Source organism: Manis pentadactyla, chromosome 5, assembly GCF_030020395.1.
Source record: "Manis pentadactyla isolate mManPen7 chromosome 5, mManPen7.hap1, whole genome shotgun sequence".
In the NCBI taxonomy this organism is placed as follows: Eukaryota; Metazoa; Chordata; class Mammalia; order Pholidota; family Manidae; genus Manis; species Manis pentadactyla.
In genome coordinates this window covers 164,120,840-164,135,015 of record NC_080023.1, presented here as the reverse complement: position 1 = coordinate 164,135,015, position 14,176 = coordinate 164,120,840, and the positions used below count along the sequence as shown (strand labels likewise).

Sequence of the window (14,176 nt, the reverse complement as noted above, 5' to 3'; positions counted from 1 at the left end):
CTTTAAGGCCTGTCGTCTGACTCTCTGCAAAACAGTGTGATTGCACTTTGTGATTTTCATAAGGAATTCAGCCCCGGATGGGGAGGGTTTTCTCAGACAACACAAGCCTGATATACAAGTTCATGCATAGGTATGTAGTCAAGGACATTTTTATGTCACTCCAGGAAAGGAAGCAGGAGATTCAGAATATCTGTATGGCCCCTATCACCATACTCCCAGAAAAAGCCAGTTTGGCCCAGCACCTGCCTCAGCCTAATGATTCAGGAAGAGATGGTTGCCCCATCTCCTGGAAAGCTTGCCCGTGTGCATGCTTAATAAAGGCTGTGTGTAGGCTGGGAACAGACCAGAAAACCCTAGAAACCTTGGCCGGCCTCCCAGGTTGTTGAAGCTGCCCTGCTTCATCTCAGGGTCCAGAAGGACCAGACGCTTGTGAATGTTGTGTCCTCCAGGGCCTGGCACAGGGCTGCCTGCCGGGGAGGGTGGGTCTCCATACCCAGCCCGCTCTAAAAGGCACCACTGTGCAGGCCGCGGGGCTGGGTGGGCAGACAGGGCGCAGGCAGGCATGGGCGGCGCTGGGTCTCCAGTCGGCAGAAGCGGTTCTGGTTGGATACGCGGGTGGCCACGCCGAGCCCACAGGTGGTTGAGCAGGGGCCCCAGGCCGTGCTCCATTCTGGGCAGGGGATGCCAGGGGCTGGGGGAATGAAAGGGCCAGAAAACTGGGGTCCTGAGGGGGACAAAAGAAGGGGTCAGCCCAGGTTAAGGCTTGGAAGTCAAACCAAACCACCACTGGTGGTGCAATCTTGGTTCCTTTGCTTAACCTCTCTGGACCTCAGTTTCTTCCTGTGTAAATTTTCTAATAGTTGATTGTTAGGATTGAATGAAATACTGGAGGTAAAGTGCTTAGCACAGCACCTCCTATGCTGGTTACTCGGTAATGTGGTACTGACCGTTCTGGTCCCCAGTAAGCAGAGAACTGCTTGGTCCTGTACCCCCCACAGCCCCTTACAGGAAGGAGACCGCGGCTTGTGTGCAGTGGAGCCGTGACCAGCTGGCAAAGCTGCTAGTGATTCGAAGGCCACGTCTGGAACAAGCTGGCGGGTTCACCGAGGCCTTGCTTTTCCCTCCTCTGTGCATCTTATTCTGCTTTGTTAACATCTTGGCATCCTTCCTTTTGGTCCTTAGAGCCAATGGTTCTTAATGGGGGCACTTTTGCCCCCCAGGGGACATTTGGCAAAGCCGGAGGCGGTTTTGGTGGTCATGCCTGGGGTCAGGGCAGCCAGCCCAGCAGGATGGCACTGCAGCCTACAGTGCACAGCACGGCCCCCTCCAAGAAGGACCTGCCCCAAATGTCACTAGCACCAAGGTCGAGAATCCCTGCATGACACACACATGTGTGCAGTATGTATGCACATATGTGTGTGCATGCAGCTGTAGATGCACGCATATACACACCCAGAATGGAAATCAAATTGCAAATACAGTGTCTTATCCTGCTTTTCATACAGCAGGCCAACTCACTGGCATTCTCCTACGTATCAAATGATGTGTCATCTTTACACATCACAGCGATGCTACCGCTGCTGCCCATGGAGCGTGGTGTGCTGGGCACTGTCATAGTGGCTTCTTTCTGTTTGTTCAGCCAGCCAGTCCTCACAGCAACTCTGTATGAAGGGTGTTGTTCTCATTTTATACTTGGAGGCACTGAGGCACAGAGAAGTTCAGCAACTTCCTCAGAATCACACAGCTAGGAAATAGTGGAGCGAGGCTTAGAACCCGGGCTGACGCCACGCTTAACCCACCACGCTCTGCTGCCTCTCATGTGGTGCCATCTCTACAGAAACAATGCCATCTTTTTGGCTTTTTTAAAAAAATGACATTCATATAATAACAATAATGATAATATAATAATAAACCCAGGGACATAACATAACAAAATCTCTACAACTGAAGGGTTTCTGATACAAGGTAACTGTCTTTCCTCCACCTCTGCTCATCCCTTGGCCCACATCCCAGACATGATTCTCTTGTCTGGTTCAGTTTTGAGTTCTCTTTGGATAAGTCCAAATGCTAACATATTAATAACGGTGTAATATTTAAATTATATATATTATTATTACTATGTATCAATATATTACACATATAAAGATAGTATATATCACTAACAGTAAACCTCCTCTATGAAATTTGACAATTTGGTTCAAGAATCCTAACCCTCCTTTCCCTCCCCCACTCTGTCACCAATTTTTATTTTTGATTATTTAGGATTTAAAATTACATCCTTACACCACTGCTTTTACTTTGTCAGTTTTAAAGGGTCCTGTGACTCTCCACTTGTCTTCCTGTCTGTTCGGTCCTCGCACCTCACCCCCTGTGTGCTCCTGTCAGTAAACCTTTGCTTCCATGTTGCAGATGTCCAGGCACTAAGAGTGCCCTCCCCATGCCCACCCCTCCAGGTGGCCCTGCCCCGGGGCCAGAGCCAGCCCTGAACTCACCTGGGACTGGGAGGGGCTGGAACCCTAGCCCCCTTCCCTGGTCACACACCCACTCGGGGCAGCATTTGCCGGGGACCTCAACCTTCCTGGGATAGGGACAGTCCCAGCTGGGCAGCCGAATGTCCTCACTGCACAGTGGCACACAGGTGAAGCCACCATCCTGACAGTGGCAGCGAATCCTGCAGTGGGGCTGGAAGGTTTCCCCATCCTGGTACACGCGGCCGTTCACCTCACAGCTCCCATCATCCTCTCCCCCTGAGGAGGAGAAACCAGACCCTATCAGTGATCCCCAACTTTTCCCTGGGCAAGACCGTGCCAGCCACGTCCTCCACCCAGCCCCCTCTGCAGAGCTGGCCCAGATCCTACTGGGGAGGCAGTGCCCTTACAGTATCTGAGCATGCCCAGGGGCTGCAGCCCCACCACATGTGCTCCATCCCCACTGCAGGAAGACAGCGTGGCACACTGCATTCCGGCACAGGGTCTGTGGGAAGACTGGCCTGGTCTGAGCTCTGACTGCTCTTTATTCGCTATGGACCTCGGCCAAGTGATTCACTTCTTCTTGCCTCAATTTCCTCACCTGCAAAATGAGTTATAATGGTTCTTATTTCACAGAGGTGTGGTATAGACTAAATGAAATGATCTATGTAGTGAATCCCACATAAAGGAGACCTCCAATAGAACCTAGCTGCTCTGTTGTTGTTATTAGCATAATTACTATATATTAATAATATAAATGCATACAATTAATAGTATATAACTACTGCATATACACTGAGATTTCATGTAACAAGGTTTTGTTGTTCATCTGTTGTGTTACAGTCACTAAGGTCAGGGCTTACCTTGCTGGCTGTGTGACTTTAGGTAAGTTGCTTAACTTCTCTGAGCCACCTTAACAATAGCAATGATGAGAACAGCAACCAGTTACATGAAATAATATATGTACCACATCTAGACAGTGCTCGGTATATAGTAGGTGTTCAAAAAACATTCTTTGAATGAAGCCCTCAAGATATGGGCATTGTTGCTGCTTCCTCCACTGGACACAAAGTGCCTAAGGGCTGCTGACAGCGATCATCCTGTCATCCTCTGTGCTAGCTCAGAGCATGGATGGGACACACAGACCCTCAGGACATGCCTTTTGAATGAAAGCCTGGCACAACACCCAGCACATAAGACACAGTGATAAAAATGTCTGACTCCTAATAATTCCAGAGGTGTACACTGTACCCCTCCCATGTGCCAACCACTGTGCTCCCTGACAGACTGAGATACAGTTTTGTCTTGACAGATCAAGGACCAATTGAGGGGCACCTGTGAAAGTCATCAACTCAAGGACAGAATGAAGAGCACTGGAGAGGTACATCTGAGCCATGTAAGAAGTGTAGAGACAGAAACAATCAGGAGGGCTTCCTGGAGGCATGTGCAGCAGTTCAGCTGAGTCTGGGGGAGAGGGCTCCTTGACAAGCAGGTTTTCCCAGGTCTTCAGAGGAAAACCTCAAATAGGTCCTCATACACAGGAACTTTGGAGACACACAAACTTGGGTTCAGACCCCAGTCCCTGCTTGCTAGCTGTGGGACCTGGGGCAAGTTACTGCACCTCTCTGAGGTGAGGTACCCTGCTCACAGGGCTTATTGAGGCTAAGTGAACCGGTGTACTTAAAGCATTTTGCCCTGGGCCTGGAATACAGCAGATGCTTGTTAAGTGGGAGTGGGTGAGGTTCATTCCTCTGGGGAGAACAGGACCAGTGTCTGTTCTCTGTCCTTGCTCTTTCCAGGCCATAGCCCTTTGGCTCCAAATCCTTGACCTTCCTGGACCATGGCTGCTGGTTTCCCAGAAACTGCAGGGGCAGCTGCACCTTCATCTGCACCCCAGCCAGACAGCCCAGTCCCCAGCCTGGGTCCTGGGACCTCCTGGTCGCGGGGATAACCTGGTAAACAGAGGGATTGCTTAGGCAAGTCAGCTGGAGGGGTGATCTTCAGCAAGGCACCTCTCCTGCTCCTCCAGTTCAGAGCTGCCTGGGGAGGTGGTGGGGGTTATGACCCTGGGCAGCCACCCCAGACACCACAGTGCACCTCCAAACTTACTCGCTCTCGGCTTTCCCCCACCCACCCATACACGTACAGCTGCCAAAACCCTACTCCTTCCAGGACCTCGCCAGTGTCCCCTTGTCCAGGAACTTCCCCCAAAACACTTCAGAGCACAGTCTTGCCTGGTGATTTCTATGTCTTTCTTCTGTTCTGAGAATCCCTTGCAGGAGAAGGAACAACAGGGTGTTTGTTTTATCTTTAGCCACTTGCGCACTGTGTGACCTGAGGCAAGTGATTTAACTCCTCTGAACCCCAGTTCCCTCATCTGCAAAACAAGGATAATAATAGGACCTACCTCATCATTAAGGAAAAATGAAATCATGTATGTAAAGGGCTTAATACATGGGGCCTGTTACTGTGGGCCCTGCTAGAACTGTTGTCATTATTCATTAATTCAACAATTGTTTATTGAGTGCTTACTATGTGCCAGGCACTGTTTTAGGCACTTGTGATACAGCAATGACCAAACAGGCAAAAATCCTGCCCTCCTTTGAGCTTCTGCTCTATTGGAAATAAACACAATAAGCAAAACAAATAAACACACAGTAATACACAATAGCAAGTAAATTCAATAGACACACACAAAAAAGAGTTTATGAGGCCAGCTGGTGATCAGTGGTAGAAATATACAGGAGAGCAGAGTTAAAGGGTTGGGGAGAGTTGCAGTTTTTAAATGTGATCATCAGGGAAGTCCTCCCTGAAGAGGTGATATTTGAGTAAAGATACGAAGGAGGTGAGGAACTCGCCATGCAGGTATCTGGGGAGAAAGAATGTCAGTAGAAGGAAGAGCCAGTGCAAAGGCCCTGAGGAGGGAGACTGCCTGGGCATTGAAGGAACAGCAAAGAGGCCAGTGTGACTGGAGCAGAGAGCAGGGGAGAGAGAAGGAGCTAGATGAGGCCAGAAGAAAATAGGAGCAGGACCCTGAGGGGCCTGCCAGCCACTGAGAGGACTTTGGCTTTTACTCCGAGGCATGAGAAGCTGCTGGAAGGTTTTAGGAGATGAAGAGCAGAGGAGAGACATGATCTGACTTCTGTATTAAAAGGGGCCCTTAGGCATCTGGGTAGGGGAAGACTAGGGACAAGAACAGAAGCAGGCAGAGAGTTACGGGGCTATTGCAAAACCCCAGCAAGTGATGACAGGGCTCAGGCCAGGAGGTGGCAGTGGGAGACTGGGGAAAGTGGGTCTAGGACTGCTGGGAGAACCCGCTAGTGGGTAGTATGTAGGCTGTGAAAAAGGGAGAGACATCATCAGTGACACCAAGGATTTGAGCCTGAGTCAAGGGAGGGATGGGGGTGCCCTCAACTGAGCTGGGGAGGCAGCACATCGAGGTATAGGGGGGTCACGGGCTCATTCTGGATGCACACGCAGCTTGGAGCTGGCCCGTTTCTGGGATCGTGTTCCCTCCAGACACGTGACTGAGACTCAACTCCCGTGAGGTCTTAGCTGGATCTGGCTCACCCGTCGGGTTTACCATCCTCCACATTTGGCTCAAATCACTAAACACTCATGAGTACCCACCATGCTGTCCAGCCGGGGCTGGGAGCAAGGACCAAGGAAACCCTCAGCTTCCAGGCATTTGGAGTCTGAATCAAGATGGAATGAGAAAAGCCCCTTAGTAGCTAGTGACACTAACAGCCACTCTGTAGTGATCATGTGCTGAGTGTCAGGCCATAGAGGGATGGAAACAAAAATTATGGCGCCAGGTCCCTGCATTTGAATCTCAGCTCAGTCACTTATGAGCTGTGTGACCCTGGGCAAGTTGCTTAACCTCTCTCTGCTTCTTTTTTTCGGTTTATAAAATGGGGATGACATTAGTACCTTCCTCATTTGGTTGTTAAGAGATTAAATGAGGAGATATTTGTGAAACCCTTAATGCCTGGTACATGGTAAGTGCTATGCAAGGGTTCCCTGAATAAACCCTGCCAAGTACTTTACATATGTCAGGGCTAATCTAAATAACAGCCCTTAAACTAAGCGCTACTTGTCTCGTTTTCTTTAGAGACATTTTTATTAGACGTTGTATTATAAAATCATCTATGAGTTTATAAAACAATTTGCCCCTTTTTTCATAATTATACTTCCCTGATCAAAAAAGCATTTAACAGGGGCTTACTATTGATGACTTTGTCTATAGGTTTCACTGGCGTTTTAATAAGGTTTTTCCTATTGATAGACTCATGGTCAATAATTCACAGGTCTCTGTCTCTCATTTTTTTTTAAGTGTCAGTTAATGTCACTGAGCCTCAGTTTCATCTATTAAATGGGACTAAAAGTATTTGACTCATAGGATTATTGTGAAGATTATATGATTTATGTAGTATGTGTCTAGCACAGTGCCGGACACATATCATGCCCTAAATAAGTGACTATACTTTTATTTTCCCAAAAGTGTTATGAGGGTCCTGAGAAGAGATGATGACTTTTGATTTGAAGAATCTAAGAGGGCTTCTCAGCAGAGGAGGTATTTGAGCTTGGCTTTGAAAGGTGGTTATGATTCAGACAGGTAGGAATTGGGGGGAAGGCTGGTCAGTGGTGACCATTGTCAGAGCAACAATGAGACTGGAGAAGCAGGGAGGGGGCCTAGGGAAGGGTGGTCACCAGACCTGGCAGGCCTGACAGGAGAGGACGGTATGCCTGCAGCAGAGAGGCAGACAGAGAAGAGCTTCTCTTTCACTCCAGCTCCCACGGCTCTGACCCTCCCAAACATACCCTCCATCAGTCCCGCAAACCTGCTTACAGAGGCACACGGCTCCCCGGCCACCAGGGCCTGCCCCAGGCTGGCAGACCAGGCCCTGGCTGGGGTCACAGATGTGGCGGTGGTCGCAGGGCTCCCCCAGCCGCCGTGCACATACCCGGCAGCAGCTGCAGCCATCCAGCACCAGGGGCACCCCCAGTGGACATCGGGGTGGTGGCCAGGGACAGACACACGGTGTTGGGCACAGCTGAGCACACACCTGCAGAGATGGAGACCTCACTCAGCCGTGGTCATTCCAAATGGTCAGTGAGGGGTCCACACGTTGCCCTCAGATCATGCAGATCCGGCCTTGAACCCTGGCGGTCTCGTGGCATTCCCTAAGAGGCAGCATGGCACTGTGGTCATGAAGAAAGACTCTGGTCTAGAGTTCCAGTCCTAACTCTGCCCCTTACTAGCCAAGTGACCTTGGAAGGTTACTCAAGCTCTCCGAGCTTCATTTTCCTCTTCTGTTAAAAGGGGGCAATAGTAGTATCTAACTCAGAGGATTGTTTTGGGAAGTATGTGAGACAATATGTGTCAAACTCTTAGCACATGGCCTGGCATGTAGTAGATGCTTGATGCACTTAGCTGTGAGCATCACCACTGTGGTGGGCTTAGGCATTGCCCTCTAGAAGCTTACAGAGAGCCAAAGCAACAAACGAAGGATTCAAATGACAGGGTCCTGTACATTTTCCAGCAGGTGGACAGTGAATATTTATCTCGAGGGCTGAATAAATCAAACAGCATGGACGTTTTTGATCTTTGGAACAATCCAGAATATGTTTCCAGATGAGAATCAAATCTAGCAGGAAACTTGGTAAAATATCGATCCCCAAAGCTTCTTCTGGGACTTACCAGATAAGAACTCCCACAGGCAGGGCCCTGGAAACTGTCTTTTCGACAGGCTGTCCAGGGCTTCTGTGGCACAGCTAGGTTCTTGGCCCCTCTGCTCCAGTTCTAACCCCCTTGCCCTGCCATGCACACATGGGGAAATTGAGCTCCAGAGAGAGGAAGGGACTCGCCACACGTCACAGTGTGTTAGCTGCAGACCTGTGAGGCTGCTTCCCCATTGAGAACCCAGGGACCCAGGGTAGGGGTGGACTTTTCCTGTAAGAGGAAAAAGCCTGCACCAGGAGCCCACCCCTCTGGGGAAGGGTCAAAGTATCAACCCGTGTCCTGACTGCCACCCGCTACTCAGGACAGAGAAACAAGCAAACCAGAAACCAGATGTTCTGGGCTCCACGTATGTCCATCTGAAGGTGGGGACCAAGAGGCAGGCATAATTCAAGATGTCCCCAGTGGTCCCATCTGTGGGGGGACTCATCTTTAGTAGGATCCTTGGAGGACTGGAGGGTTTAATCTAGATGATGGAAGACTTGCAGTTTAGGAAGGTGAAATAAAGAGCCTTATAGTTCCTGTGTGGCCCCACAACGTGGGCAACAATCCCTTTGCTCTCATCCCCATCTTGTCCACGCCCAGGTCCCTTAGTCCTGCAGACCTACTTTCGGTGGCCTGCAGCTCTCACCTTGGCCAGCAGGGGCCACCCCAAACTGGCAACCAGCCTCTGGCGGGGACGCAGACCAGGAGGCGCTCACAGGGCGGCCATCTAAGACAGCATTGATAATCAATGCAATTGCGCAGCTGTGAGCCTGGAGTCTCGCAAGGGAGCCAGTTTCTGCCTCTGCAGGAATTTCCAGCAGGAAACTGGGTGACACCAAAGAGATTCCAGAAAAGATTCTAAAGATGGCTTAGCCCTGCCCCTCAAAGTGTGATCTGGACCAGCAGCAGCATCTGGAAGCTTGTTAGAAATGCAACCTTTTGGGTCCTTCTTTAAGAATCTAAATCTGCATTTTAATTAATCCAGAGGTGATTCTCTGAGAAGAATCTGATCTGAGAAGCAATCAGCTGGACATCTGGGTTCCCTTCCAAACCAGAGGTTGAGCTCCCTTGGTTAATGGGAAACGGAGGCTTCTGACCAGAACTAGCTCTTGGGTGCCTCCCACCTGAAAGCAGGGCCTTCTGCTTCGCACCTGGGTTCCCACTTTGGGCTCTTCTCAGAGGAGCATGAAATACAGTGAGATGGCCTGTGGTGGGGTTAAATCTCCACGGCACTGGGAACTTAGCATTTACTGAGAGAATGACAGGGCTTGGTAGCTGTGGCCTTGGGCCAGATAGGGGATGGAGAGGCATAGACAGAAATGCCTCCCTGTCCTCCACACACCCAGGCCTATCCTGGGTTCCACCTCCTCTCGTGCTCTGATGTTTTTTTGCTGGGTGGTTTTAGGCAAGTTGCTTACCTTCTCTGAGCCTTGCTTGACTGAAAGCAGTGGATAGTAATTCCTTATGGGGTTGTTGGGCATGTAAGTCTAGGTAGACATTCCACAAGCCCTTTGACAAATGTCCCATAAGAGAAGGGCATTATTCCACAGAGGTGTGTCCCTGCCCCACTCCAGCCAGGATCAGCAGGTCACTTGACACCTGAGGGTCCAACAGCATTAATGTCCCTACAATATGAACTTGCCAATCAGACACCAGTATCTACTGAAATCCTGGCGCATAGATAAAGCAGGGTATATCTTGGGTGTCCCCATTTATAAAGAGGATACCAACTTCTGCTAGAAGGGCTGTAGGGACTGGTAAAAATCCCCAAAGGCCTCTTTTGAACATCTGCCATGTTCCAGGTCCTGTGCTAAGAACTTTAGGTGAATTATCACAAATGATCTTCACAAAGTCGTCATGAACAGTGTGCCCATTCCACCAAGGAAGCAGCTAAGGCTCAGAGAGGAGAAGGGAGTTGCCTGAAGTCACACAGCAGGGCTGACCAGAGGTGGGGAAGCTTGGCTGTGCCCAACGTGGGGAACCTGCAGGAATTCTTCCAGAGCATCCACACCTCCCCCCACCACACGGAGCAAGTCAGCAGCACATTTCAGGGCCTGGGGTCCCCTTACCTTCAAGAGGAGGCAGAGGAGGGAGAAGGCCAGGAGGTGGGTCTCTGGTATGCCTCTCATGTCACTGTGTCCCCCACGGAGCCAGCTTTGAGCCTGGGAGGCAGGACTTGTAAGCCTTTATGTTCCGGCAGCTGTGAGGTCACTCCCAGGGAAGCACACACACACGCACACACACGCACACACACACACGCACACACTGGCTTGGCATTCCTTGCCCCTCTCCCCATCCTCATGCTCCCACTAATGAGCCCATTTACCTGAAGGTGAGACTGTAGGGGCCACCAAGGGGGTGCCTGCCAGTGTGTGTTTGTGTGTGCGTGTGTGTGTGTAAAAGCCAGAGCCCGCGCCAGCGCCAAGAGCCTGTGACAGACTGGCAGGGGCCTCCCTAGCTCCTCCCAGCCCTAGCGGGCCTTACCGACCGCAGCTGCTGCAGCCCTGCCCCGGACCCCCTGCCCCACCCGACAAGCTGTGGAGCCAGGACTTGCTCTGCAGACGCCCCTTTTGCATTTTGCAGAGCTGCCCCAAACCCTCCTAAGCCCCGTGGCCTGGGCTCTGGGCAGCTTTGTCGGGCCTGTGGTTTCTGGCAGGAAGATTGGCAGCCACCCAGAGGTGGGTGTGACCCAGAGGCAAACATCCCTGGGCGGCCCATTTGGTTTTGGCAACAAGGAACCTCTGCGCGACCTGCTTCCCCAGCTCTGGAACGCAGCCCATGGTGGGTGAGCCCCTGCAGGCTGCACCTGTGTGTGCCAGTGCTTGCTGGGCACTGCTAGGTGATCTGGAAGAACCGAATCCGTTTTGTTTAATCCCACCATCTCTGAGGCCTCCTCTGCAGGGGCTGGAGACACAGCCCTGATCTTGGGACAAAGCCCGGAATGGGAGACTACGGCGGGGAAACAAATGGAACACCTCGGTGGGCATACCTGGAGGGGTCCTTGTGCAGACCGAGGGGGAGGGACAGCTCTCTGAAGGAGGTGCCTCTACAGAGAGCCAAGGAAAGAGGGGGTGAGAGATGCCAGAATGTTCCAGGGGGAGGGAACAGCATGTACAAACACCTCGAGGTGGAAGAGAGCATGATAGTAAGCTTATTCTGGGAACCCAAGGTGCCTGGTATGGCCGAGCTGGCTGTGGGGTGGGGAATGGTGTTGCATATGGGGGTATAGGACATCCAAATGCATATCACCAATATTTGGGAGCATCTATAAGGTTCCAGCTCCTGGGCTTTGTAGGATTTGGTAAAGATAATAACAGAGGTGGTGTCAAGGGGCGACTGGGGAAGGCTTTGGCCCCCGTAATCTCCACCAGTACACTGAAACATAGAATGAGGGAGCTGGACAGCAGAAGGTTCCAGAATGGGTGATCAGTGAGAAAGAGTCCCTTGCTATAGGAGTCACCCTGAGGGACTGCTCAGCTTGGGGAAGAGTTTCTCCTGGTTGCAGCCCTAGAGGAAGGAGGTGATGGGAAGGAGGATGAAAATGAGTATGTGGGATGTGATCACTTACGGCTGGAGGAGGATGAGGGCCAAGGGTGAGGTTTGGAGGGAGGGATGCCTGTTTGTTTAAAACTGGTTGTGTTTTAGTCAGAGGCATGCCTAGGGTAGATGATATCTAAAGTGGCTCATCTGCGAACACCTTCCTCTGTTGTACAACAAAATTCATTTCAATAATAGTCATGAGATGAAACACATATATTTCATGAATTAAAATTTGCACTTACCAAACAAAAACATTGCCCCTCACAGTGCAGACTGTTTCACTGTTTTAAATTTTAAGCCTAAACCAAAATTCCAAGGAGTCACATAGAAGGACAGAACTGACATACCTGATACGTTCGTCTCCACTGCCACTCCATAGTATTGAGATGCAGGAAGATAGAATTCCACAGGGTTGGAGCTGGGAACTGCACTCCAGCCAGCGGGAAAGATTCCAAACTGTTAGGAACTTACTTTCTCAGTGAACATGCATTCTAAGTTTGTGTGTGCCTGGGGCAACTGTATTGCTAGAAATTCTCCAAATTAGTTTCCATGTATTAAAAGATAAGGAATTAAAATGTGCTAACTTAAAGCTTACATATATGTTATTAAAATTGAGCAGTTACTGCATCAGTTGTTTAGAAATTAGACCAAAGAAAGGTATTTGGGTGCAGAATACTTTATGCCTGACATAATTTATATTTGCCAATGCACGGTGATAACAAAAAGCAGACTGACTTCTCATCAATTTTATCCTTAAATCCTTTACAGACAGTGTGCCTCTCATATTGCCTGCCCCCAGGGAGGACCACCCGCATGTCCTGTCCTTGCTGGGACCACTGATGTGAATAAAGATGAAAGTGATTATGTCTTGAGCACCCACCGGAAGCCATACCTGTCCTAAGTACTAAAAGTGGTGTTTCTTATCCTCACAGTCCAAGCCTCAATAAGAAAGGTGAGGTTCAGATAGGTTAAGTAACTTGCCTAAAGATACCCAGCTAGAAAACAGGGCCAGGTTTCAGTGTAGGTCTATATGACTCCAAACCTACATTGTGGTTTTTGATGTTATTTATTTTTTGCTACTACTAATAGAGCTTTCTGTGGCATATGTTTTTTTTTATTTAAAACAATTTCTGACAGTTATTTACATTACAAAATGCTCACCAGTGTAAGTGTAGTTAGCATCTGTCACCATATGAAATTATTACAGTATTATTGACTATATGCCTCATGCTGCTCTTTTCATCCCTGTGACTTACATTATTTTATAACTGGAAGTTTGTACCTTTTGATCCCCTTCACCTGTTTGACCTATTCCTCCACTTCCCTCCCTTCTGGCAGCTACCAGTTTGTTCTCTGTATTTATGAGTCCGTTTTCGGGTTTGTTTGTCTGTTTATGTGGCATTTTCTTTCTTAAATCGAGGAGTAACGTATACAGAGAAGTGCTTGTGTTTTAGCACTTTTGTGTTATGCAAATATTGTGTATGCGAATATTAAGTGTACATTGCAACCACTCTTCACACATGTACACCATGCAGATCAAGACACATTTCCAGTAGGTTCCTCCTGCTCCTTCCAAGACTATACCCTTTGCCCCAGGCACTCACTCTTCTGACCTCTATCACCATGGATTAGTTTCCCAGGAGGAGCAGTTTGCAACCACTTCTTTCTCGGAGGTAAGCAGGAAGGCAGGAGAGTAGAGGAGGCCTGAGGAGGAGCTAAGGAGGCAGGCTGATCACAGGGAGGTCAGTAAAGGAGGAGGGAGGCCCCCTGCTGCCAGCAAGGCCTGAGGCTGCTGTGGGGTGAGGGGAGTGAAGAAGGCACGCAGGGGAGTGAAGGGCCAGTGCGGCGCAGGGAGGCACAGACTTGGGTGGAAGGGTTGCCGCCCGCCGGAGGAACCCCTCTGAGTCAGAGTGTGGCTTTTGGGTTGGAACTTGTTCTCTCTAATAACTGAGGATGGGAGAGTGTGGACAGTGGGAGGCCTTGGGGCCCGGCCAGTTCAGGAAGCACTTGAGCTGGCATCAAGGGTGTTTGGTGACAGCAGTGTGAGTGATGAACCTTCTGTACGCAGTTCAAAGTGTTGACAGCCTGCAGCACGAACTGCCACTTTGCTGACTGGTGCATGTGGTTCAGGCCCCCAAGCTACCAAGAGTGACCAGAGAGGGATGTGACAATCCAGGGAACCCATGAGTCTTTTGGTCTGCTGCTGTACCCCCCCACCCCACCAAATGAGAACCCAGAATGAGTACAGATGTCCTCGTCGTTACTGGCAAGAAACACAGGCTCATCAGACAAAAGGTCCTGCTTCAAATCCTGGCTCCCCCACTGACTTCCAGGGCGTAGAGTGACCAGGGTGCGGTAAGAGGTGCGGCTGGAGCATAAGGCTAAGGAGTTCTCACTCCCCGTGGCGCACTTGCACTTGCACGGCGGGAGAGTGAGTGCTTCC

The 14,176-nt window shown here is 50.1% G+C and overlaps 1 protein-coding gene across 1 annotated transcript; it reads right to left on the bottom strand.

Annotated features, from left to right (window-relative positions):
- Window positions 1-340: 340 nt before the first annotated feature.
- On the bottom strand, window positions 341-10,652 carry CCN5 (cellular communication network factor 5). Its single transcript, XM_036902188.2, has 5 exons — window positions 10,520-10,652; window positions 10,263-10,355; window positions 7,318-7,534; window positions 2,493-2,747; window positions 341-724 (listed from the first exon to the last, which is right to left on the bottom strand). Exons 2-5 carry the CDS (start codon window positions 10,320-10,322, stop codon window positions 504-506), a joined length of 753 nt encoding a protein of 250 aa, XP_036758083.2. The 5' UTR covers window positions 10,323-10,355; window positions 10,520-10,652; the 3' UTR covers window positions 341-503.
- Between the last annotated feature and the right edge of the window lie 3,524 nt (window positions 10,653-14,176).

Bases quoted from the DNA above. Each gene is read 5' to 3' on its own strand.
- CCN5 (XM_036902188.2), bottom strand. From the start codon at position 10,322: ATGAGAGGCATACCAGAGACCCACCTCCTGGCCTTCTCCCTCCTCTGC. The intron at 7,535-10,262 runs GTAAGGGGACCC...CCATCTCTGCAG, and splicing joins TCCTCTGCCTCCTCTTGAAG to GTGTGTGCTCAGCTGTGCCC. The intron at 725-2,492 runs GTGAGTTCAGGG...TGTCCCCCTCAG, and splicing joins CCAGCCCCTCCCAGTCCCAG to GACCCCAGTTTTCTGGCCCT.